Source organism: Acomys minous (genome assembly GCF_964271855.1).
Source record: "Acomys minous genome assembly, chromosome: 12".
In the NCBI taxonomy this organism is placed as follows: Eukaryota; Metazoa; Chordata; class Mammalia; order Rodentia; family Muridae; genus Acomys; species Acomys minous.
Genome location: NC_140493.1, coordinates 113,116,937 through 113,142,574, shown reverse-complemented (window position 1 = coordinate 113,142,574; position 25,638 = coordinate 113,116,937). Strand labels below are relative to the sequence as shown.

General features: G+C 49.3%; 2 protein-coding genes and 1 long non-coding RNA gene across 4 annotated transcripts in view; 2 read left to right on the top strand and 1 right to left on the bottom strand.

Moving 5' to 3' along the window:
- Positions 1-25,638, bottom strand: part of TBCD (tubulin folding cofactor D) — a 164,633-nt gene that overhangs the window by 84,283 nt on the left and 54,712 nt on the right. The window contains exon 13 of the mRNA XM_084750246.1: positions 23,680-23,774. Within this exon, the coding sequence (XP_084606372.1) occupies positions 23,680-23,774 (95 nt within the window). The remainder of the gene's footprint in view (positions 1-23,679; positions 23,775-25,638) is intronic.
- On the top strand, positions 6,718-15,318 carry ZNF750 (zinc finger protein 750). Of its 2 annotated transcripts, none has more exons than XM_084750247.1 (3): positions 6,718-6,980; positions 12,027-13,636; positions 13,750-15,318. In XM_084750247.1, exons 2-3 carry the CDS (start codon positions 12,210-12,212, stop codon positions 14,483-14,485), a joined length of 2,163 nt encoding a protein of 720 aa, XP_084606373.1. In that variant the 5' UTR covers positions 6,718-6,980; positions 12,027-12,209; the 3' UTR covers positions 14,486-15,318. The 2 variants fall into 2 exon arrangements, with proteins under 2 accessions (XP_084606373.1, XP_084606374.1); XM_084750248.1 differs by having other exon boundaries at positions 11,841-13,636.
- On the top strand, positions 17,246-17,965 carry LOC311579582. Its single transcript, XR_014773198.1, has 2 exons — positions 17,246-17,278; positions 17,353-17,965. It is a non-coding gene; the product is annotated as an uncharacterized lncRNA (long non-coding RNA).

Genomic DNA, 25,638 nt, shown 5'->3' with positions numbered 1-25,638 from the left:
GTTCTGGTGTCTTCTGTGGTGATAAAAATGCCTTAGAATGAGACAGAAGCAATGGCTGTGTAACCCTATATCCCACATGTCACTGCCTCACTCACTTTAAAGTGGTCAATGGATCTGAAGATGGCCCACGCAGGAGTGAGAGGACCTGCATTTAATCCCCAGAATTCCCTGGTTTTTGTTTGGGCTTTTTGTTTTTTGTTTTTTTAAGGGCCAGACATAGTAGTGTGTTCTGTAATCTCAGTTCTGAGGACATCAAGACAGACAAATCCCTCGGGGACAACTGGGCAGCTGCCCTACCCTACGAGAGAAGCTCCAGGACAATCAGAAGCCCTGTCTCCAAAACCAAGGCAGAAAGCCAGAGGGGGCTGGTTCAGCGGTTAAGAGCACCTACAACTCCAGGACAAGACTCAGGTTCAGTTCCCAGCACCCACACCGGGCGGCTCACCAACAGCAACTCCAGGTCCAACGCCCTCCTCTGGGCCTCTACAGGCACCTGTATACATAAGCACAAGTTTAAAACAAAACCTTTAAGAAAAAGGTGAAAAGTGCCGGAGAAATGACACCTGAGATTGTCCTCTGGCCTCCTCACACTTGTGTTTACACACATGTTCGTGCACACACATATGCACTCACACGTATATACAGAAATCCAAAGAACGATTTTGTAGAACACTACACAAAATATTTAAATAAAAGATGAAATTGCCGGGCATGGTAGTGCACACCTTTAATCCCAGCTCTCGGGAGGCTGAGGCAGGTGGATCTCTGTGAGTTTGAGGCCAGCCTGGCCTACAGAGTTAAGAAAAGAAGCAGTGAAACCATTATACAGAAAAGGAGGAGAGGAAGCAGATCAAAGCACACGCTTGTAATCCCAGCACTCAGGACGCAGAGGCAGACGGACCGCTGTGGGTTCGAGGCCAGCCTGGTCTACAAAGTTAGTCCAGGACAGCCAAGGCTACACAGAGAAACCATGTCTGGAAAAATAAAAACAGAAAAAAAAGATTAAAAGACTCTCACTGCACCAGATAGGAAGTGATGGGCTCAGGACACAGCCAAGCAGAAAGAATAACCTTGAAGATCAAGCTTGGTAAACAATGTGACAGCAGACAGCAGGTGCACCACTCTGGGGAGGCCAGTCAGGGAAGAAGGGCTGGGTCTTCTGCACATCTCTATCTGCTCGCTGATATTACTACCATATTTCTTATGCTGGTATTATGTGTAGCATGAGGAGAAAAAATGGAAATCTTAATGTTCATTTTTAATTTTTACCTGTCCCTGTGCAGTTTAACTAGCTTCTGTCTGTAGCTGTGAGCAAAGCAAATGCACCCGGGAGATCAGGTTCCTGAGCTATGCACGCCTGGAAGACTAACATGTCCCAAGCAGGGCTAGAAAACCAGGCCCCAGAGCCGCATGGCTGGGCTGGGAGAACAGGCAGGTGAGGAAAACTGTGGGAATCCTCAAGACTTGGCCCAAGTTCACAAACCCAAACGGAGTTTCCCAATCAGAGACAAAGCCAGCGCTGCTCAGCGTTTCAGGTTTCCCTTTAGACACAGAGCCCGGGCGCCAACCAACACCAGGAGGGACTGGAAGAACTGGGGACTGTTGACACAAACACAAACAAAAAAGCCTTTCACCCTCCACCACTCACCCTGAAGGCTCTTGAAGAGCCACAAGGAACCTGGCTCTACACAGCTTAGAGGCAAAAGAGGCAGGAGAACACGTGCCCTACACAGGCTGCCCACAGGCCACACTCTGGTGCAGCCAGGCCTCCCACCACAGGTCACCTCTCAGCGAGGCACCAGTCACCCTCAGGAGCCCTTGTAGAGAAAGGGTCTTACCTACCTACTCAACAAAATAAATTATCTCCAGTCTATAAAAGCTCAGGGTGGCATCGCCTTAATAGAGAAGCAGAAACCTAAGTGACAGTATCACACACCTGACCCTTCAGGGTCCCTGGGGCCTACACTCACCCCTCTCAGGGAAACAAATGACAAACAAAATGTCCTCTCACACTCTGGCCCTGTCCCACTAGAACTGCCCAACTTTGTATTGCCAAACTTGGTGACAGAGTATGTAAAACCCACTGATAGTCTTAGTTTTCCTTAAAATAAGAAACCAAGTCCGAAACATACCAGGCATGTTCAAGGAGCAGCCCATGGGGTGTGTATGGACAGGGAAAGTGTTAAATGCAGCCCTGGCCCTTCACAAAATAGTAAAACTACTTAAAACACTGAGGGAGGTTGTGTCTGTTTCAGTAACTTAACTACAGGTTCTCAAGTAAGACCTCTGTAGACGAGAACGCTGTGCTCCAGGTCAAAAGGCTGGACAGGCCTGAGTCCCAAGGCCTGCCCCGCTGACATGTCCACCTTCTGCCTGTAGCAGGTGAGGACCCCTAAGGCTGCAGCACAGGGCACAGGCCTCACTGCCTCACCAGCGGTCACAGCCCGTATCTGGCCAAACATTTTGGAGAGGTCCTGGGTAACAAGAAGAGCAAGGAGGGAGGAAAACAGATCATCCCCACCTTGGCCAGATGCCCCGCTGGGCCGGCAGAAGCTCTACTGAACACCAGCCCCTGTCCCCTGGGCCTTTGGCTTTGAGCAAAGCAAGAGCAATGCCTAGGGCCAAACCCAAGTCTAGGAAAGTGTCCAGACCACTAGGACCAGAGCTTTCCACAGCCCAGCCAGGGCTTACCTTAACACAGATGGAATAGAGGGAGGCTTGGGAAAGAGATGAAGGATGCTGGGATGGGACCAGCCATCACCTCAGGGCTAACAAGACTACGACCCTTAGGGGCTTGGCAAAATACTTTGTTTCCACTACAACCCAAACTGAGAAGAAATTCAAATTAAGAAGCCCTGAGAAAGAATGGTGGCCCACGCCTTTAATCCCAGCACTCGGGAGGCAGAGGCAGGTGGGTTGCTGTGAGTTCAAGGCCAGCCTGGTCTACAAAGAGAGTCCAGGACAGCCAAGGCTAACACACAGAGACTCTGTCTCAAAAAGCCAAAAAAATAAAAAATAAAAAACTTAAGAAAGAAAAATAAAAGTAACTTAAAAAAAAATTTTTTAAAGAAGCCCTGAGAGACAGATGCCATCTTCAATGGGGGAAAAAGGCCATGGAGGCAAAGCCAAAAACAGGCAAAGCCAAAAACAGGCGAAAACCCAGGGTGGACCCTGGGCCTCCTGCTACTCCTCCAAAAAGCTCAGAAGTACAAGACTGCCACAAACCCCTAAATCCTGGACACCACCCCCAGGAATCTGGAACTGGGCAGGATGGAGCTGCGCTGTCCTTCTCCTGCTACCCAAGGACCTGGACTCTACCCACTCACATCACCAACACAGAGCTCAAGATCAGGAGAGACCTGAGTAGAACCCTGCCCCTGGGGCCTTGAAGGACTCTGGGAAGCTGAAATCAGGCTTGTGGCAGCACTAGAGCAATTTCCATTTCCTTTTTACTTTCCGGACGTTCCTCACAAAAAGGAGCACACAAAATTACAGGAAATAATCATCTTGTGACTATTTGTAAGGAGGTCAAAAATATAAATGATTGCCCTTCCTTCTTCAGAGATGGTTTGTGAGACAGGCTGCTGTGTGAAATGACTCAGCCAGACCTGGCAACCTGCGAGCTGACCCTCTTAGCCATTTGTATAGCCCTGTGCCGCTCTGCAGGAGACTGTGAGCTTAGCCCAAGCACAGGTGAAAGGGTGTTTAAGGGACAAGAAGGGACTAAGAGCCACACTGTGGAGGGGTGCCTATGCTACACACCTGACCACACGGCTTGCCTTCCATACCCTGCAATGCAGGAAAGTGTCCTTCAGACGCCCGCTGCCCGCCTCCCCACCCCACCCCCTACACCCACCCACCCCCGGGGAGACCTAGGAAAAAAGGCTCTGGTGCAGAGGCGCCTGTGTGCGCTCTGCTGGGCGCTGCTGTCCAGAGCTGGCAGCTGCCCACACCCACTTACACCCCAGCTCACCTCCATGCCACATGATGAAAGTGTTACCTACCAGGCTAGCTTCCTGGGTCAGGTTACTTAACCCCTCTGTGCTCCTTTAACTCTTGTAAAGCAGGTGCACGGCAGTTCCCATGACTACAAGGAATGATGCAAGTGGCACTAGGCACAGGGACCCACACGGAAGATGCTCAGTAAATACCAACCGCCATACCTAGCCCTCTCCACAAGACTTTACTTACTTCTCAGAAACTTCATCAAGACATCTAAGGCATGTAAAGGAGTTCAGCCCTCACTAAAGACAGAAAGGCTTCCTTTTTGTTGTTGTTGTTTGTTGTTGTTGTTGTTGTTGTTGTTGTTGTTGTTGTTGTTGTTGAATAGCTTGGGTGTTTTGCCTGCATTTATGACTATGCACTGTACTCATGCCTGGTGCCCTCAGAGACAAGAAGGCGCCATCAGATCCCCTGGGACAGCAGCCATAGATAAGTTTCAAGCCACCATGTGGGTGCTGCAAATTGAACCTAGGTCCTCTGACAGAACAGCCAGTGCTTTTAATTGCTAAGCTATCTCACCAGCTCCCTCCTTCCCTTTCTAAGGCATAAGCTAAGAGGTCCAAGAGAGCTGGGAACATAGCAACAGGAAGAAGCGCTGGGAGGCCACAAGCACATGAACCAAAGACGAAGCCCAGCCACTCCCTGCCCTACACAACAGAATCCACAAAAAGCCCAAGCTCATGGCTACCATCAACTCAGGGAGCGCTTTCAGCCAGGAGCAATGGAGAAGCCCCGCCCTGCAGGAGACAGAGCGGAGTCCCTGCTTGAAGCCCACAAGCCATCCCATCCTGTCAGAACCACCACTGAAATGTTCAGAGCAGTTAGAACAAGGGATCAAAGCAAAGCCACTAAAAACTCTCAGAAACCAGAGATCCTGACTGTGAAATACGCTTCCTGGAAATGTTAGAAGATACAGCTAAGGAAACAGAGACTATAAACAGAAAGACGAGGTGACTATTATTTACTCTCATAAAGCTGGAGATTGCCCTTCATCAAATTCAGATGCCATCAGGCCACAGATGCCAAGCCACGTAGGATGATGGTGGCAAGGCTGGGCCTCAGAACAGGCAATGCTCACTAAATGCCACTCTTCAGAGCCAACCACCTGCTGCATGAGGACTCTCTGTGAAACAGCATTACGTCGACGTCTGCTCAAGTGTTCACTGGTGGAGTGTGGCATTAGCCACTCTATGCAGTGCAGAAAATGAGACACACAGGGTTAGAGGAGAGGGCAGGAGACGCAGAGGTCACACAGCAGCAAAGGCAGCACTGACCCAAGTGAGAAGTGTCGTGGATCCTGGGAGTGTGCTCCCAGACAGGAAGGAGACCGAGCTCCCAGGAGGATGTAGAAGGTAACACAGAGCAGAACAGCCAAGCCTCTTTTGCCACTAAGGGTGGGGGGGGCAGGGGGGGTCAATTAAAAAACAGCTGAAATCAGTATTGCAAATTGGAATAAAGGAGTAAATAACAAATACTCCATGAAAGGTGAGTGGGGGGGGGGGCGGTCAGACACCCAGCAGTTCCTAACCTTCCCTTGAACCCAGCTTGCCCCAACTGTTCCATAAAAGTGCACCAGAAATGGGGCCAAGCTGGCCTCTCAGCCTTGCCTCTCTGACTTCCTGTCTTGAAGTCCTGAGACGTGGCAGAGCAGCTGGGCGACGTCACCATACTGGGGAGCCTCAGCAAACACCCAGGGAACAGGAGCACTGCCTCAGGAGCCCAGTTTGCAATCCCTCCAAGACCACAGAACGCAACAAATTGGTGAAAACCTCAAGCCAGAGTGTAGGCAGTTTGCTACCCAGCAAGAAATGCAGGCATCCCAAGGGACATAGAAACAAGACAAAGTAACTGAATCAAGTTTTAAAGAATTAAACATACAGGTGAAGCCAAGTGAAATCTTAAGCCTTAAACAGGCAGTGGGAAGGCCCCAGTGCTCCAACCCTAGGGAACCGGTCCTTGTGTGTTTCGGTGCTCTGGCCCTTGCCAGCAGCTTCAGATGTGACCAAGCGCCTGGCAAACCATCACACTGTCCTTTCCAGGTCCCCAAACTGACATCACATTCCAGCCTTCACTGCAGCCTGTACAAGCCTCAGAGCAGATAAGTAAGGGGGTGAGGGCGGTGGGAGGGGGACGAAGGGTGGAGCGGGAGAGGGGGGAGAGAGGAGGGAGGAGGGGGCCCCCAAAACTTAAAATCTGAGTTACTGCTTGAAGAGGGGGGTGTGAAGGTGCACACACCGCCGACGCCCAAATGACAGACAGCACATGTCAGCTCCACAACCAGGGCAGGCCCTGGGCATGTTCCAGCAGGCAGGTCCCTGTGACAAGGCAGCAAGGTTAGCATCCTCTCTGCCACCTAAGTTCTCCCAGTGACCTCGACAACAATTATAGGGAAGAGGGGTAAAAATCACAAAGGTGGTCAGAGGCTTCCCTGGCCCTCGCAGGAGAAACACTGTTAGTGTTGTCTCTGGTGACATGTCTTTGGAGATAAATTTGTGTTTCTCTGCTGTATGTGCACACGCTGGGGCACTGGGGGTTACTTCTACACCTGGATCGTTAATGAACAACAAATGCTTAGAAGAGATGTACATCAGCACTGAACTCTGTATCCTGGGATCCTGACTCCTCTGCAACTGGGCAGCCCTCACCCCCCATCCCCCCCGCCACCCCCACCCCACACAAGGTGAACCTAGACCCCTACGGGGCTCGTAGAGTGGCCCAGGGCTCTCTGGGTCCCTGCTCAGTGAGACTGAGTGGAGCTCAGTGGGTGCAAACACTTGAATTGTAGCTGCAGGCAGAGGAATATCAGGTGCATCTCTACGCCCCGAGGGCTCAACTCCTACACTTAAATCCCTCCCACTGGAACAGCCGGCTCCAGTTTCACTGAGCCAGCCAGCCAGCCAGCGTGAGAACAGATCCTGCTCCTCAGCCCTCAGCACCGTACACAGAAAGACTCCGTATCACAGCACTGTCCACCTCCGGTAAGTACTTATGATTTCTTCAAGTTTTCTTTCAAAGCTGCTCTATAATGTGTCTTGTCTAGGTAAATCGCTCGCTGTTGTCTCCTCTCTGCCGCTCTGTTCCCTGAGGGTTACTCAGAACCTGGCAGGTGCATCGTGGGGATGCGGACCACAATTGCAAAACTCCTAATGGGGTTGATACTTTATTCCAAGACTCTGAGCAAGCTTATTTAGAAACTAAGCCTTATTTTCTGCTATAAATTTATTTGAAAAATAAACCAAAACATGAATTTATACTATTGCTTAGCTGTTTCCTGCTCTTCAAAGAAATAACAATAAATTTCAAGATAAAAGAGGCAAAAATCATATATGTACATAGAGATATAACTATATTAACTGCTGGATTGCATTTCTAGTTTAATATCTACAACTTTTCAAGTTTAAAATAAGTGCTGCTTTGACAAAACCTTTCAAAAACAAGAAGCCAACAAAGTTTAAGTTTTTGTTTGGCTATTAAGGTTACTCAAGGGGGGGGGCATTTTATTTTCTTATATGAGACTTCCCATAAATCTGTATGAAAATACTTACTGTTGGAATAATCTGCCAAATCAGACCAAGTCAGACTGCATTTAAGCAGAATCGCCTACATTTGTTGTCCTGGTGTTTGCTGAGCTCTCTGGTATTTTAGACTGGTGTGGTGAGGAAACATGAGGCAAGGTGAGCTCCGGTGCAGTGCTGGTCTGGGGGCTGTGTGCGCTTTGTGTACTAACACAACAGAGCCTATCTGCTTTCTGAGTTTTTTCTTCCGGACATACTCTAGCAAACTGCTTCCTTCTAAGGCTATGGCCGTCCTAAGTTCACCTTCATCTTAAAGAACAGAAAGTTTAGGAGGGAGTGGCAGCCAGTCACTGCAAAAGCTCAACTAAAGGAAAACTCACAAATCCCGTTCTTGCGACACGCCGGTGGGTAGGCGACAGTGGCGTGCCCGGCAGTGGTGCAATAACGCCACATCACAGCGCTGTAATTACAGCATGCCCTTCACGACGGTCCACCTGCGAGGCTTCGTGCCAGACAGCTGGACACCACCAGGAGGAACCTTACAGCACTGCCTCGGTCTGCAGGTCAATTCACAGGGCCCGTCACATCGCTGCCCTATAAAGCAAAGCTGTAATTACCTCCATTGTGCCCTATCAGAGTTCTTTTCAATTATTCTTTCTCTTGTCTGATTTCTAAGTGCAAGCCCCTTAGAAACTTCTAAAGTGTGCCAGCCACTCACTGCTGCCTTGACACCAGCGGCTACGATCTGCTGGAGTTTAGTACTTTAAACACAAACAGAACCCTGTGGCCAACTGAAACCACACAGTACTCACTGTGTGGGCAGGTGTCCCGGATGGCACACTGTGGGCAGGAGCAAGGTTGCTCTCAGCCCAGGGCCTGTCCAACAGCAAAGGCAAGCAGTTGACTATAAGAGATATTGAAGTCTCAAGTCACACAGCTGATGTATGTCAGCAGAAAAATTGGGACAGATCTTACAGATCTTAAGCTAGATACTGTTCATGTTTTTAGGTCACTGTACTATTGTAGATAGTCTATACTGCATTGCAAGATGATTCAGAGAAGAAAGTCTTGGGCCAGCGTTGTCTGGGGAGGCATGTCTGAGAACAGGGCTTACCCAAGGAAGACACAGGGCACCTGAAAGCTCTCTACCAAAAGCCCTTGGCCTAGGCTGGGTGTCTGTGAGAAGACTCCCTCGTGAACGCCCTGGCTATCAAAGGGAAGTGAAAGGGAGGAGGTATGGTGGCAGGGAAACTCCTCTGGAATTGTGTCAGCATCACATATGCTAAAACTACAGTTCCCAGGCAGTCGTAGCTCTACAGACAGCTTTCCAGAGACGAAGTCCCAAAGCAGTAACAGGGCCACCCAAAAAAAGGGACAGTCACATGCCCTTCTTATGCCTTTAGGAAAAGCTTCACCTTTGAATACAAATCCAAACTTACTGTAAACAGGCAGCATTCTGTTTGGGCAACAATGTGCGCTTTGGGGAATATTTAACACCAGCAGCTGCCCGACAGCACAAAGTCCAGCAGGTATAAACTGACCAAACAGGACTTACTGTAAGCCTCCGTGCCCACAGACATATGTGCCTGGGTACAGCCGTGGCTGTGGGTTAGTTTCTTCATACTCATAAAACTCATTTGGTTAGGACAGAGAACTCACAGGCTGACATCATCATCCAAAAGCTTACAAAAGCATCAATTTTATCCCACTTACTTCTCTAACACAGTCGTTTTATAGACGAGTTACACCCGCCTTACACCTGCCTCCAAGCAGTGAGCTCTCTGCTTTAATTAGCAATTGTGAAATCCTGAGGGGTCAGTTTATCCAAAGTTACTGAAACTATTTCAGTTGAGCCTCGGCTTCCATGCGCATTCCCTTTCAGTTTCAATTAACCTCAGTAAATATCTCAGCCCTTGCACAAGAGCCGCTGGAGCTCATCCCACCCAGCCTGCTCGTGGTCCTGGGGAGGAGCAGGCCAAAAATTTAAAAGGCAAAAGCTCACAACTTCAGATAGCGGTCCTTTCTCTCCTGTGTGTGTGTATGTCTCTCTCTCTCTCTCTCTCTCTCTCTCACTCACAGGCAGTAATAATTATTATTTCAGAGAAGAAAGTTACTCTTTAGGACAACATATGGTGATTTGTAAGGCATAAGGAAGCCTTACTTATTTAATCACTGTAGGTGTTCAGTGTTTGACCATGGTGCCGTCATGACTTCCTTCCGAGCCTGTCCAGTGCACACAGTGTGCTGCCCGTGGCCGTCCTCAGCAGCTGGGAAGCAGCTCACCCTCGATGTATGTTTGCAACTGTCATCATTTTGATCGCGATGCTCCCAGCTAGTGATGAAATCATCCGGCTCAGATCTGTGCCATGACATATCCTACACAGCCCTGGGAACCGGACTTGCAGAGGTTCTCACGCCTTCACACTCCAGAGTGTACTGAGCGTGCCAGCACAGGCCCACTGACTTATCCAGCTGCCCTCATCAGCTTAGTCAGACACGGCTTCTCAGGTCCCCTGACAGAGGCAGGGAGCACGCACTTCAGGTACAAGCTGGCCACACAGAAAATTTCTTCACATTTTTTCCTTTTAATAGGAAGGAAGTGAAAAAGTCATAAGGCTATTATTAAGTGTTAATATGATCAGCTTTGACAGGGTGCCTTGTAGCTTCTGAGGCAAAAGTCAAGGGGCCCCTTTGACAACTCAGTCTGTCATACCCCCCTGAAAGAGCCGAGGATCCTAGCTTCCTCCCAGCCCTAGAGCACCTCACATTGTTTTGTTGTTGTTGTTATTGTTTTGTTTTTGTTTGTTTGGGAGGGTTGATGTTTTGGGGGGGTTGTTTTTTGTTTTGTTGTTGTTGTTTTTGTTTTTTGAGATAGGGTTTCTCTGTGTAGCCCAGGCTGTCCTAGACTCACCTTGTAGACCAGGCTGGCCTCGAACTCACGGGGATCCACCTGCCTCTGCCTCCCGAGCGCTGGCTCACCTCACATTCTTATCCGGAGTCTGTGCGTCACTCACTGCTCTGCAGGCCAGCTGAGCCACTGTTCACCCAATAGCTCCTTACCAGCCCTAAACCCTGGTGACAAGGTAGTTGGGGAAGGGCATTTCAGCTCTTTGTGGGCTTGTTTTTGTTTTTTGGTTTTTGTTTTGGAAAAAAAAATCTTGCTAAGCAGCACAGGCAGGCCTTAAACTTGACACCCTCTACCTTAGCCTCCCCTAAGTGACAGAACTGCTGGTGTGCACCACAGTGCTGGACAGAGTTCTTTATGTTTAATATATATTTTATTTATATATGTTATATATATTTAACACACAAATAAATAATTTAGAAGAGAAACCAAATAAAACCAGATACCATCCTCAGAGTATAAAGAATCTGTTCCTATAGCTGGCCAGTGTGCACGCACATACTGAGAGCAGGGGAAACAGACAATAGTCTGACTAATCCTAAGACTCTAGTTCTGCTTCTAAAGGCGAGTGTCTGGCTGGGTCTAGAGGGCATGGCTCACAAACTCAAGTTTTGTAGCTGAAAACATTCTTCTTAAATAATTTCCACTGAATATCATTTTTAAGTGTATAAAATACTTAGCAGGAGACCCTTCCCTTTCCATATGCCCTGTACAAATCAAGGTGCCTGGCCTCAACAGCTCCACCCAGAGTCACCCAGGCAGGCAGCTGCACTAAGTGCTCAGCTTTGGGCTAGGAAGCACTTTAAGAGCTGAGCACAAGGGACAGCTGGAGCAGGATGGCGTCCTCCCTCCGCCTGGACGCCACCGCTCTGGTCTCCTGAGAAGGTATATCCCAGGAAGGGCGAGTCTACCAGCTAGCCCCAAACACTGGTGAGTAGCAGGACATAATGTCACTCCCCGGTCTGCAAATCATCCTAACAGCACTGCAAACTGTGTCAACCCAAATTAGCATTCACGTTTGTACTGAGCCAACATAAATGCTACTTACTACAGCGAAGGGTACAGGTCAGTGGTAGAACATTTAGCCAGCATGAAGCTATGAACCTGAGCCTCTCCGCCCCTCCCCCACAAAAAGTTTGTGACTTTTAGAAGCAGTAGAATGAAGTCCTATGTCTTAAATATGTTTAATTTTAACAATTAACACACAAAGTATAGCGGCAGCATAGCCAAACAGGGCCTTGTAGCATTAAGTAAACCGTGCCAGAGCACACTCACTAAGTGTCTGCACTCAGAGGGGCCTCTGGTACAGAATCCTATCTGAAACCCAAGGAAATGGACGAAGGGAAAGTCTAGATCGCAGGATAAGGTCCTCAAAACTCAGAGAATCATCTCTAACACTGTGCTCTCTTGGTCCCCAGGCAACTCTTGCATGTCAGACTTTAGACAGTATCGCAGGAAACTGACAGCCAGCAGGGCAGCCTCCTGGGGATGATGCAGGAGTCACCTGATTTCTAGGTCCAAGGCTCCTGGTCTGCCCTAGCATGACAGTGCAGACACTGACCCGTCACCCGGCACCTGACGCCAGTCTCTGTCTGCCTCCACAGTTTCAGGTGCCAGATGGAAGGAACGTCTCTTGTTAGGCCCTCAGCACGTGGAGCTGGCTTCAAGTAAGGTCTCCGAGCAAGAGAGAAGACCAAGATCGAGCCCTTCAAAGCCACCACAGCCTGGTCAAAGAGGGGTCAGCAGTGACCACACACGGAGCAGAACAGAGTCCCACACAAAGGACAATGAGTCTCCTGAAGGAACGGAAACCAAAAAAGCCGCACTATATTCCACGGCCCCCAGGAAAGCCATTTAAGTACAAATGCTTCCAGTGTCCTTTTACGTGCAATGAGAAGTCACATCTTTTCAACCACATGAAGTATGGCCTCTGTAAAAACTCCATTACCTTAGTGTCAGAGCAAGATCGCATCCCCAAGTGTCCCAAGTCTAGCTCACTGGACCCTAAGCAGACACACCAGCCAGAGCCCACCTTAAAGCCAGCCACGTCCAAGTCTCTCACAAATGGACTCTCCAGTTTTGATCCAAAGTCTCAACAGGTCTCTGCAAAGGAAGATGCCAAAGAGAACCTAGAAACACAGGCTCGAGTGACCCACAAGGGTCCCCAGAAACCAGCCCTACAGAAAGAAATGACACCAGAAGGCATTGTGAGCGCCCAGCCTTGCCTCGAGAGTGGGGTTAGGCCTTCAGCATTTGTTCCAGTTGGAGAGCACAGACTTAGGGGGCCGGAAGACGCAGAGGCTCCTGAAATGCTGGCATTAGCCAACTCTACCACCAAAGCCACCCCTTTCCATACCAAGTCTGCATTCCACACTCCTGGTTACCCCTGGAAAGCTGGCCCCCCGTTCCTCCCACCTGAGTTCCCACATAAAATCCCATCTACAAAAGGGTTTGGTGCCATCTCCCCCTACATGCACCCTGCAATCCCAGAGTACCCTCATCCCTTCTACGCAGAGCATGGGCTGGCTGCCATCTACCCCCCCTACCTCCTGACTGGGAACACGCCTGAGTGTGAGACCACCCTGCTGTCTGTCTATGGGGCCCAGGACCAAAGGCACTTCCTGCCTCACCCTGGACCAATCCCAAAGCACTTGAACACATCCCCATCAACGTATGACCACTACAGATTTTTCCAGCAGTACCACTCTAACCTGCCACTTCCTTACGGGTTTTACAGACCAGAGTCTGCGTTTCCACCATACAGCCTGAGGCTCCCGCCTGTTAGTGGGATCACACGAGACCAGAGCTCTCGCCTGCTTGAAGAAGTAGCCCTGGCTTACCCAGCCTCAGGTCCCTCGGAGTTAAACCTTTCAAACTCCCACAGAAAGCACACAGAGGTTGAGAAGGAAAGTCCAGTTCCTGAGGCAAAAGATCCTTCTAAAGACGGGCAAAGGGATGCAGAAGAGGCCAAAATGAGCCCCAGAGCAGGGAGTGCTGCCACAGGCTCCCCAGGACGGCCAAGCCCCACCAACTTCACACAAACAAGCCAGACATTCGAGGGCCTGTGTGACCTCTCAAACAAAGCGGCCTCCTCGGGAACCCTGGAGCGATCCCAGCAGCCTGAGCAGAGCCTCACCGCCTTCAAGCCTGTCCAGAGAGGCTCAGAAAGTCCTCACTCTCAGCCTCCTGCAGACAGAACAGAGTCTCCAAAAAGGTAAGAAACCTTCTTCAACAGTCTCCAATGTAGTTTTGTCCAACACCAAGTCCACACTTGCTCAGAATCCTTTATATGATCACTTTGCTGAGATTTCTCTTGATTTCTTCTAGCCTTCAGGCCATGAACAGTGACCCTCCAGCGCAGACGGGGACCAGTACCTCTTTCATCACAGAAGCCCCACCCTCCAGCCCAGAGGACCACTCCAGAATAGCCCCCCTCAATCTCTCCAAGAAGGTGGAGGCACACCCTGCAGCCACGTATGGACCCGCGTATGCAGGCGATGCCCAGGCAGACACCCTGGGCTTCTCGGAGCTGCAAGACCTGCCACTCAATCTCTCTGTAAAGGATCCCTGTAATGCCTGGGCTCCGAGGCCTGTCCTCCCTGGCCCACCACAAGGCGCAGAACCTGCTGCGGCGGCGGCGGTGGCGGCAGTGGCTGCGGCTGCTCTAAAGACTGAGACAAAATGTTCTGAAGATAGGACAAGCCATGTGGAGGCACAGGAAGACAAGGCCCACAGCAGGACCACCCCAGACGCACACACGGTGGACAGTAGTGACGAACAGAAGCAGACAGCAGCTGTGGCTCTCTGTCAGCTGGCAGCCTACAGCCCAGGGAACGTCCGAGTGGGTGATGAGGAAAGCACATCCCAGGAGTCCACTTGTCAAGATGCGCCCACCCTGAGTTCCACAGACAACCAGGAGGCTCAGTGTGACCTCAGACCCAAAGGGCAAAAGAGGACAAGTCAAAGGGATGCAGGAAAATCCCAGCAAGGAACTAAAAGGCCAAAGCTGAATGAGACTGTACCAAGAGTGCTCACTCTACGTAAAAGAACCCGGGTGTCCTGAGGCCTCACAGCCTCAGTGCTCTGGCTAAAAAGATGCCTTTCACACTATGTTCTGAGCAGCATCTTCACTTTTTTGCTTTTTTGGAGGAGATGCGGTCTTGCCCAGTTGCTCAAGCTGGCATCAAACTTGTGATCTCCCTGCCTCGGCCTCCTGAGTGCTGCGCAGCCAGTATACCCACAGTTACCTTCACTTTTTATCAAGTCAATTTTTATAAATACAGTTTCTCTTTTCTTCTCAAAAAAGACAAAACACTGTAATCTTGTTCAGGTTTTTTTTTTGTTTTGTTTTGTTTTTTGGTAAACATTAAGATAAATATTAAAAGGTGTTTCCACTTCTGGCTGTAAAAAAGAAAAAAGAAAGAGAGAGAGAGAAATCTGCGTGGCTTCTGCTCTCCAAGGCTGATGAATTAAACTGTGCCATCCTGTTTGTAACTCACCAGGGAAATATACAGAACTAAAAACTAGCTCAGCAGTGTGCGTCAGCTCACAGAAAAGACCTCTCACATATACTATTTTTCAGGACTAGAGAACTTTTACTGTTTTACTGTATTCCTATTAAATATAGTTTTGTGTTTTGATGCCAGAAACATCTTCAGTTTGGGCATCAAGTGTTACATGTAAAGTGCTGTGATTATTTCTGACTGAACCATCCACAAACATTCAGATTTTACGAATAATTTATTTCTATGAGGGAGATGCAGCGCTGGTGAAGGTATAATCAACTTATTCTATTTGCTTATGATGTCACAGCAAACTTTCTCACATAGCCTCATGTTCCAACTCCCTAAGATGATGTACATGTTGATTTCCCAATAAACTCATCGTGAATTTCAAGAACACATAAACCAAAGATCAGCATAAGCTCTATGGTATTCTTTAGTGTTCTTCTGTAACATTCAGCAAGAAAGACTTGGCAGCTGAGGGCAATGAAACTAAGAAAGTGCTTCTGAATTGGCAAATCAATTAGTAGCCATAGAGTCCAGGCATGTACAGATCTTCACCCCTACGGCTTTTCAAAGGCCATCTAGGGGCCCCAAGTCTCAGAAGACAAGATCAGGAGCCCTGGCAACTAATGCTCCGCAGGAAGGGTTCTACCTTTCTCACTCCCAATAGCCCCTCTACCTCTGGACAGAGGCAACCTTTCACCATGCACTCTAGAACCAAGCTGTAGACTGAGCACAGGAGTCCATGGTCCCTTGTTGAGAAATCCTTTTGTCCAGCCACACAAGACGCCGCCCAGTGAGGCTGAGCAGCATTCCACCTTCAGATGGTATTAGCAATAGAGAAACACTTTGCACCTGGTTAAGTGCATCATCTACAGCTTCAAATGCCAACATATAAAGGGGATACTGGGTTTTCATGACATCATGGGATACGTAAGACCAGTGCTGCAAGCCATCTGTAAAGGTGCAGCAGGGTCCGACTCATGGAAGCAGGCCTGTGTTACAGCCTGGCGAGGCAGGGGGAGACCTTCCCATGCAAGCAGCAGGAGACCGTTAACATACACTAACCCAAACTTACTCCTTATGACATAAAACCAGCAAATACAATCATCTTAATTTTCCACCCTGGCTTTTTTTATGTTTGCCAAACATACACCAATATGTTTGGCAAAGAGCAAAACGTGACCCCTCCTGCTCCCCAACAAGGAAAGGCCTTCAGGAAAGAGGAGTGAGCACTATGCCCCTGACCCAAACAAAGCCTGGCGTTTACAAAGTCCTGCGGCATGCTTAACCCGTATGAGAACTCAGCCCTCCATTCAGGAGTATGGTAGACAGCTTGACAGCTTGCCCACTGTCTGTACCATCCTAAATAGCAATCGAGGAGAGCCTGGCCAGCTGCCACCCGGGCCTGAGTGAGGCTTGAAACAAATAGGAGGTGCGCAGCCTGTAGAGAACTGCTCTGTACAAGGTATGCTGGAAAAACACCACCCTGCAGGCGCAGCTGCTCAAAGGGACACTTTCAACAGCATCCCCACGACAACCAGAGAAGACATTCTATCTGCGTATAAAACAAAAGGGTTCCCTATGACTACACTTAAAAAGGGAAAAACAGACCAGAGTCTTATTTGTTTCCCGATTTTGACCTCTCTACATTCACATATGATTGACTTAAGAGTAAAAGCTGCTCATTTTACAGACGAAAAAGAAAAAAATAAGTTAAACAGAACTATCATATAGCCTAGTAATCCTACACCCGGTGCACTATGTAGACCTAAGAACAAATCTGAGAGATACTTATTTCCTCTCACAGCAGCCAGAAGATGGGTCCCCGGGGAGAGCAAACACAGTGGAGCATTGCTCAGCCTTACAAAAAGAGGACATTCTGACACACCACAGTAGAAGAGCCTTGAGATCATTACACTCTACCCACAAATGGCAAAATACTGCACACACTTTATGCTTACATGAAGAATTGGCAAGACTACAGGGCTAAAAAGTGGCATTCTGCGGGGTGGGAGACAGGTCACTCATATGAAATAGGTGTTCTGGAGCCAGGTGTGTGGCGTGGCTGTCCAACAGTGTGAGCTAGCGGGTGTGTGGCGTAGCTGTCCAACAGCGTGAGCTAGTGGGTGTGTGGCATGGCTGTCCAACAGTGTGAGCTAGCGGGTGTGTGGCGTGGCTGTCCAACAGTGTGAGCTAGCGGCTGTGTGGCGTGGCGGTCCAACAGTGTGAGCTAGCAGATGTATGGCATGGCTGTCCAACAGTGTGAGCTAGCAGATGTGTGGCATGGCGGTCCAACAGTGTGAGCTAGCAGATGTATAGCATGGCTGTCCAACAGCGTGAGCTAGCAGGTGTGTGGCACAGCTGTCCAACAGTGTGAGCTAGCAGGTGTGTGGCACAGCTGTCCAACAGTGTGAGCTAGCAGGTGTGTGGTGTGGCTGTCCAACAGTGTGAGCTAGCGGGTGTGTGGCGTGGCTGTCCAACAGTGTGAGCTAGCGGGTGTGTGGTGTGGCTGTCCAACAGCGTGAGCTAGCAGGTGTGTGGCACAGCTGTCCAACAGTGTGAGCTAGCAGGTGTGTGGTGTGGCTGTCCAACAGCGTGAGCTAGCGGGTGTGTGGTGTGGCTGTCCAACAGCGTGAGCTAGCGGGTGTGTGGCGTGGCTGTCCAACAGTGTGAGCTAGCAGATGTATAGCATGGCTGTCCAACAGCGTGAGCTAGCAGGTGTGTGGCACAGCTGTCCAACAGTGTGAGCCAGCAGGTGTGTGGCACAGCTGTCCAACAGTGTGAGCTAGCAGGTGTGTGGTGTGGCTGTCCAACAGTGTGAGCTAGCAGGTGTGTGGTGTGGCTGTCCAACAGCGTGAGCTAGCGGGTGTGTGGCGTGGCTGTCCAACAGTGTGAGCTAGCGGGTGTGTGGCACAGCTGTCCAACAGCGTGAGCTAGCGGGTGTGTGGTGTGGCTGTCCAACAGCGTGAGCTAGCAGGTGTGTGGCACAGCTGTCCAACAGTGTGAGCTAGCAGGTGTGTGGTGTGGCTGTCCAACAGTGTGAGCTAGCAGGTGTGTGGTGTGGCTGTCCAACAGCGTGAGCTAGCGGGTGTGTGGTGTGGCTGTCCAACAGTGTGAGCTAGCGGGTGTGTGGTGTGGCTGTCCAACAGTGTGAGCTAGCGGGTGTGTGGCACGGCTGTCCAACAGTGTGAGCTAGCGGGTGTGTGGTGTGGCTGTCCAACAGCGTGAGCTAGCGGGTGTGTGGCACGGCTGTCCAACAGCGTGAGCTAGCTGATGCCAATGAGCAGAACACTTGGAAATGGCTACAACACACATATTACTGTTTTATTTTTTTTTAGCATGTTTTTTAAAAAGTGAACAATGGAATATGTCAAAATCCATTGAATTACATTTTTAATGAGTAAACTATATCTCAATTTATATTTTAAAACAAAAAGCAAAAACCCTTCCTAAATAATCCCAGCAATGGTCTACTGTGACTGGTCTCTTCCCACACCACCTTCGACAGGGCAGGAAAGGACAGACAGATACAAGACACAGACACACAAAGCAAAGTACAGGAAGGCAATTCACCCAACAGCAAAGCCCGAGGTGCCACATCATGGTGCTCACCTCTTTACAAACTTTGGGTGTCTAACAGCTCAAAAGGGCACAAATGCTAAAAACTAAACAACAGTGCAACTCTGGGCGTTGGTCAACATGGTCCTGCCAGAGGCCTCCTTGCCTGGCACGTCCCACAGATGTATCTCTGGGCCAATGGAGATCGCCAACCCTCCTGCCTCCTCTCCCCGTCTCTCTTCCACAAGCATTTTTCCTAATAAAAACTCTTGCATATTTAATCCTATATGGCATTTGCTGCTTAAGAGGACCCAGACAGATGCCATAACACTATCCAAATGTTCCTTGTTGAATGATGTCATGCAGTGGGACAAAACAGGAGCTCTGCACGGAAGTGTATAGCTGGCCAAAACTGATAGGATCAACTTTTACAGAACTCTGGAAAGTAATCAAACATTTATGGCAACCAGAGGCATAGGGAAGGAAGGAAGCTCCTTAGTTTCAGCACTCATTGATACTTTATCATACCATGTCTGATGCTGAGATACAAGACAGACTGCAGGAACCCAGCACAGACAGTCACTGGGTCATGGATACAGACGTGGATACAGTGGGCCTCAATACATCTGACGGGCAAGTGCCTGGCTGTATTGAGGAGGTTTCTTCTGGAGGTGCCTGTTAAAATAATCAAAATATTCTGTTTTCAACAAAAACAAAAAAAAAACTGCAAGGCAGAAAAAGAACAGGAAAGTATAACCCAAACACAGGGGGGGAGGGGGAGTCTCTGATGCAGCCCAGATATTTGAACTTATCAAAGACATTTAAAATAGTCAAAGGAAAAGCGCAAAATGCCAACAAAGAGACAGAAATTACAGCAACTAAACAGAAGTTGTGAAGTTGAGAGATGAGAGCTGGCACGGAGGGCGTGATGACTGCTGACCACGTGACAGGGTCTACAGCGCTAGGAGACAAGCTCCTCGACTGAGTTAACTAACTCCTCCCAACGTGGGATGCACCAGCCACGAGCAGGAAAAAGTGAGCCAAGCACCAACACCCGCCTTTCCCTGCTTGTTAACTGTGGGTGCAATGTGAGCAGCTGCCTCACACTCCAGCTGGCATGCCTTCTGCAACCAAGGTGGACTGCACTCTTAAAATTCCTAAGCCAAAATAAGCCCCTCCTTCTTTAAACTACCTTTGTCAGGTGTCTGGTCACAGTGATACAGAACCTAACTAATACAGGGGCTCACAGTCAACTGTGCACAAGTAAAAGGCAAAATCAGTAAACATTTAAGACAAGAAACTGAATCCCTCAGTATGAGGAGCGGGGAAGAGGAACAGAACCTAAGAGACCCAAGGGATACAATGGGACACAGCTACACACCAAGATGAAATCCCAGAGCGAGAGGGGGAATGTAGCAGATGGAACATTTAAGGAAGTCAAAGCTGAGCACATCACAAGTTTGAATGAAAGACACACGCAGAAGGCACAAAATCCTCCATTGAGTAAAAACAGCAAAGAAAAGATAGGAGGTTTTAACCAAGTATCCAAAGACGTGAGAATGTTTAATTTCAAAACATAAAACTGAGGGTGGGGGGTGGGGAGAACCAACCACAAAATTAGTAACACAGGTGTATACTCTATCAGACTATGAACACTAATCAAATATAGCCACAGAGAAAACATAGCCAGAACTCTACACAAGCCTACGCAGGCTAGTCATGAAATGTTCAAGGAGCAACCCCCTCCCAACCAAAATGACAAGGACTAAAACCAATGAAGCACCCGAGCCACCTGAGGCAAAGGCTAAGGACCAATGAGGCACCCGAGCCTGAGGCACAGACCAAGGACCAATGAATGAGGCACCCAAGCCACCTGAGGCACAGGCTAAGTGGTCCTTCGATAATGGCTCAAGTCTTTATCCATCAAAGCAAAGATCAAAAACAAACTCAGCCCGACTGTGTGGGGAAGCACATGTGGAAGTGCCCCATGCACATGCACGATGGTAACTTGGCAGAGCTCTTTAAAGACGGCCTCACTGCTCCTTCCTAAGACTTGGCCCGGTCTGCGCTCCCCACGGCTGTGGTAAAGCTGATCTGACCTCCCTGACTTCAGCGTGCCCCAGGAAGCTCCCATTTCCTCTTCTGGCTACCAACATGCTCATCTACACTCTGTCCTCCTGGACCACGTTTATCCAAGTACCTCACCCTGATGTGTGCGTGTTCCTTTTCCTCCTTTTTGAAGAGACAAGGTCTCCCATTTAGCCCAGTCTGACCTCAAACTCACGGTAACCAACAACAGCCTTGAACCACTGATTCTCTTGCCTCCACTTTCCAAGGGTTGGGATTTAGTGCTGTTGCTTCCTATCCATTTTTGCTAAACTGACAGAAAGCCGCATGGTATACAGTGGCTGTGAGAAGAAGCGAGCGTTCAGCTGTGCCCTCACAGAAAGCCGCATGGTATACAGTGGCTCTGAGAAGAGCCGAGCGTTCAGCTGTGCCTCTTCTGAGGTCTAAAATGAAAACATAAAACCATCCTTAAGATGCTCAATGTTGCTGTCACCATCTTCACAAAGGTTTCAGAGTCCCTGTCACCCTTGTGTGACATGACAGGAGATAATGCAGTGCGCCCCTGGCACAAAAAGAAGCTTCAAGGGGGTTCAGTTCGCATGGAGGCTTGCAGGACAGGAGGGAAACTCCCAACAGAGAGATCACTGACTACTTTATTCCGCGTCATGTTTTACAGTTTGAAACAACAGCTTGACATTTCTCACTCATGACAGTCCAGCTGGTGGGATGTACGGTGTCTGAGGTCCTGAAATATGGCCCAGCACACACATAAGCTAGTCCCACAGAAGAAAGCCAAGGAGAAGCAGTACTGCTTCAGGTTCCACAGCATAGCCAAGTTGTAGAACCTCATTAACTAGGTTTCCACAGCTGAGTTATCTGCAAAGGCCTGCTGCCCTCATGAAATGAGCCAGACCAATACATGGGCCTTAATGGTCTAGAAAACCCTCCCACTGCTCCTAAACACTGTGTCTAGTCCTTTCTGACAAAAAACAAAACTAAACAAAAAAACAAAAAACAGAAATAAAAACCAAGAGTGTGACTTTGCCACACTTACTACACTTCCTCACCAACAAGGCAGTCTTAGCTGTAAGAACAGTGCCCAGTTTCAGCCTTCCTCCCTGGTCATCAGGGATGCACAAACCCAGCCATGATGGCCCACAACAATTACGTTGGTAATTATCTTTTAAAAAGAGGGAAGGCGGGGCTGGAGATATGGCTCAGTGGTTAAGAGCACTCGCTATTCTTCCAGAGGTCCTGAGTTCAATTCCTGGCACCCACAAGGCAGCTCACAACTGTCTGTAACTCCAGTTCCAGAGGATGCGACTCCCTCTCACAGACACACATGCAGGCAAAACACCAATGCAAACAAATAAATTAAAAAAAAAAAAGAGGTAAGGCAAATAAATAGTGGTGAGGATGTGAGGAAAGTGGAGCCTTCACACGTGACTGGGGGCAATATATAACAGTGCAGCCATGTTAGAAGAGTCTGCTTGTGGGGACCTGAGCTCTAGACTCTTTCCCTCCTGTTGGGTGGCCACCCTAGTCACGATACGAGGATTTGGGCCCAGTCTTACTATATCATGGTAGGCTGTGTTCAGTGACTACCCTGGGGAGGCCTGCTCTTTCTTTTCTTCTTTCTTTTCTTGTTTGTTTGTTTGTTTGTTTGAATTAGGGAAAAAGTGGAGGAGTTGATCTGGGGTCTGGGGAAGAGGGGCTGTAGGGCAGGGAGGAGTGGAGGGAGGGAAAACTGTGGTCCAGATACAATGTATGAGAGAAGGAAAAAAGCTTTAAAGAAAAAAGTCTTCTTGCTTCTTGAACTGATCCATCACTTCCACTCCCGGGTCTACATTCAAGACAAATGATAGCACATGTCTACACAGAAACTCAGACACGGATGTCCACTGAAGCATTACTCAAAAAGTAGTAAGGCATAGACAACCAAAATGGTTACTTAAACTGCCAAGACTAAGCAAAAGCTAGCGCTTCTACACAGTGCAGTCCCCAGCAGCACCAAAGGGGTGAAACACCACTTAGTAACCATCAGAAAGTACACAAAGTTCAGACCCCGAAGAACAAACACTGAAGTCTGGTTACACGAAATGTCTGAAAAGGGCAAAACAGAGCAGCAGACGACGGCCAGAGCTGCCCAGGCTGGGAGCAGAGTGGGAGTGGCTGTTCTGCAGCGCAGGAGTTCAGCCTGAGGCGACGAAAATGCTCTGAAGTCAAATTACATGATGTTGCACAATCCCAAATATGTCCGAGACCACTGCAAACTTTAAGTGGGTGACTATACAGTATGTAAATTATTACAATAAAACCGCGCTTTTAAAAGCATACGGCTAGGTAGACTACTGCTCTAGACGAGCTCCCTGTGTCCCAGCGCCCAGTGCTAGCACTACTGCTGGGCATCCGTGAGGTGCAACCCACATAGACCAGCGGCTCTCAACCTATGAGTCACAGGCCCGTTAGGGGTTGGCTGAACAACCCTTTCACAGGGTGTGCAGCAAATACTTAACATTATGGTTTATAACAGTAGCAAAGTCATAGTTTGGAAGTAGCAACAATATAACGTTATGCGTGGGGGGTACCACAACATAAGGAACTGTATTAAAAGGTGGCAGGCAGCATTAGGAAGGTTGAGAACCGCTGCTCTAGACCACTCTTCAGGAGGGTCTTCCTGTCCTCTGCCTCCTTCCCTCCAGCTGCACACGAGGACCACGGCTGCAGCGTTACTCCCAACAGCTGGGTTCACGGTCTTTCTGCACGTGCGCTGCACTGAGCCCCATCCTGAAGCTTAGCCCCACTGTTGCTGTCATCCATCAGGACACTGTCCCTGCAGGCACAGTAACCCACTGTGAGGGCACCAAGCCCTACAGCTTCAGGGGTGACAGTACCCCTCACGAGTGAAAAATGGTTCCAAAGAAAGAAAACCAAGTATTTCCAGGGTCCATGGCCATCCAAATGCAGCATGCAGCTGTGACAGGCTAAAGAGGTAAATCAGTAAATTACAAAGGCTGGCATAAAAAAGAAGCCCGGGATATGCACACACCACGCCTTTCCCAGAAGCACTGCTGTGCAAGGCTACCCATACTGAGGGGCAGATGCATGCACTTCAGTTACTTACCCTCTGAGAGTCTCGATGGCAGCAAGAGGCCTCGCCTGCCCAGCTCCGCCAGTGCCAGACAACCACCATGCCAGGCCTTATCCGTCTCCTGGAAACTGAAACCAGAGTTCTAATGTCAGCTCAGGGTTAAAGCCCACAATTTTGCTTTTTGGTTGTTTCTTGTTTTTGTTTGTTTGTTTTGTTTTTCAAGACAGGATTTCTCTGTGTAGCCCTGGCTGTCCTAGACTCCCTTCGTAGACCAGGCTGTCCTTGAGCTCACAGCAATCCCCCTGCCTCTGCCTCCCACAGTGCTGAGATTACCAGCATTGCACCACCATGCCCAGCTCAAAACCCACAATTTTGCAAGAAACACAGCTGATCCACTATCTGGGCCCATGAGCCTTGCAAGACAAGTAAGTAAGACACTCAGACCCACTGTGAGCCTAACTGCCACACCAATGCTACTCTTCACAACGCCCAATAATAATGAACGGACTTTGTGTCAGCTCCAGACCAGCACAGAGACATCTGCAGCATCAGACCAGACCACAATCCTCCAGCCTCAGCACACTCTTCAGACACAGAGTCAACAGAGATCCCACCCAACTCAGAGGACAAAGGAACAGATGGATGCTTTTAAATGGCACCAGTTACCTGAGTGATCACATTCAAGATTTTTAAAAAATGATAAAATAAAATACCCACTGTGTCACATGCCTCTAATCTCAGTACCTGGGAAGTGAAGACAGAAAGGTCACAAGTTAAAGGCATCTCAACTACAAAAGTTCAAGCCTAGACTGCTGAGATACATGAGAGCCCAGCTAAAGAAAGAAACAGAGATGGGGAGGAAGAGGGGGAGAGAGGAGGGAAGGGAAGGGGGAGGGGGAGAGAGGAGGGAAGGGAAGGGGGAGGGGAGGAAAGGGGAGGGGAGGGGGAGAGGGGAGGGAAGAGAAGGGGGAGGGGGAGAGAGGAGGGAAGGGAAGGGGGAGGGGGAGAGAGGAGGGAAGGGAAGGGGGAGGGGGAGAGAGGAGGGAAGGGAAGGGGGAGGGGGAGGAGGAGGGAAGGGAAGGGGGAGGGGGAGAGAGGAGGGAAGGGAAGGGGGAGGGGGAGAGAGGAGGGAAGGGAAGGGGGAGGGGAGGAAAGGGGAGGGGAGGGGGAGAGGGGAGGGAAGGGAAGGGGAGGGGGAGGAGGAGGGAAGGGAAGGGGGAGGGGGAGAGAGGAAGGAAGGGAAGGGGGAGGGGAGGAAAGGGGAGGGGAGGGGGAGAGGGGAGGGAAGGGAAGGGGGAGGGGGAGGAGGAGGGAAGGGAAGGGGGAGGGGGAGGGGGAGGGAAGGGAAGGGTGTTAAGTTTGGCTATGTTCCCAGGATGACTGCAAATTTATAGGCTCAAGCGACCCTCGACCCTTGTACCTCAGCCTCCCAAGTAGCTGGGACTACAAGAACTCAGTTTTGCACCCAACTGAAACAAGGTTTCCCAAGAAACATTTGCTATTTAAACTCTGAGTACTGCAGAGTTCTCTTCAGGGTGTGGCCTATTGTTATTACAATGTGAGTGATTGTTCTCAGACTGGTCAGGGCTGCTCTGAAGTTTCTGTACTCTGTAGCCAACATAAACATGGAAATGCACATCACACACACAAAAAGCAAATCACATGACAGGCTTTTACCAATTCTGGCTGAATTCATTTGACAGTAAAGAAATGTGTAGGGAAATCGTCACTGAACTGTACAGCCAACAGCTACCTCACACATGGGCTATGAAGAGGTCACTCGTGTTTACAGGACGGACACAGCTTGGGCCTTCACAAGCTGCTAGTCGCACCTGTCCTCCCACTCACCACCACTAATAATGACTCGCTCATGATCACAACCCTCAAGTGCCAAATGTCTTACCAGGTGTCTGCTCAGAGGCTGTGATCACCTCAAATCTTGGAGGGTTTGGGTGTTTGTTGTTGTTATTGAGACAGAGTTTCATGTAGCCC

Excerpts from the sequence above, each read along its gene's own strand:
- ZNF750 (XM_084750247.1), top strand. The coding sequence starts at position 12,210 with ATGAGTCTCCTGAAGGAACGGAAACCAAAAAAGCCGCACTATATTCCA. Across the intron at positions 13,637-13,749 it reads AGAACAGAGTCTCCAAAAAG|CCTTCAGGCCATGAACAGTG; the intron begins GTAAGAAACCTT and ends GATTTCTTCTAG.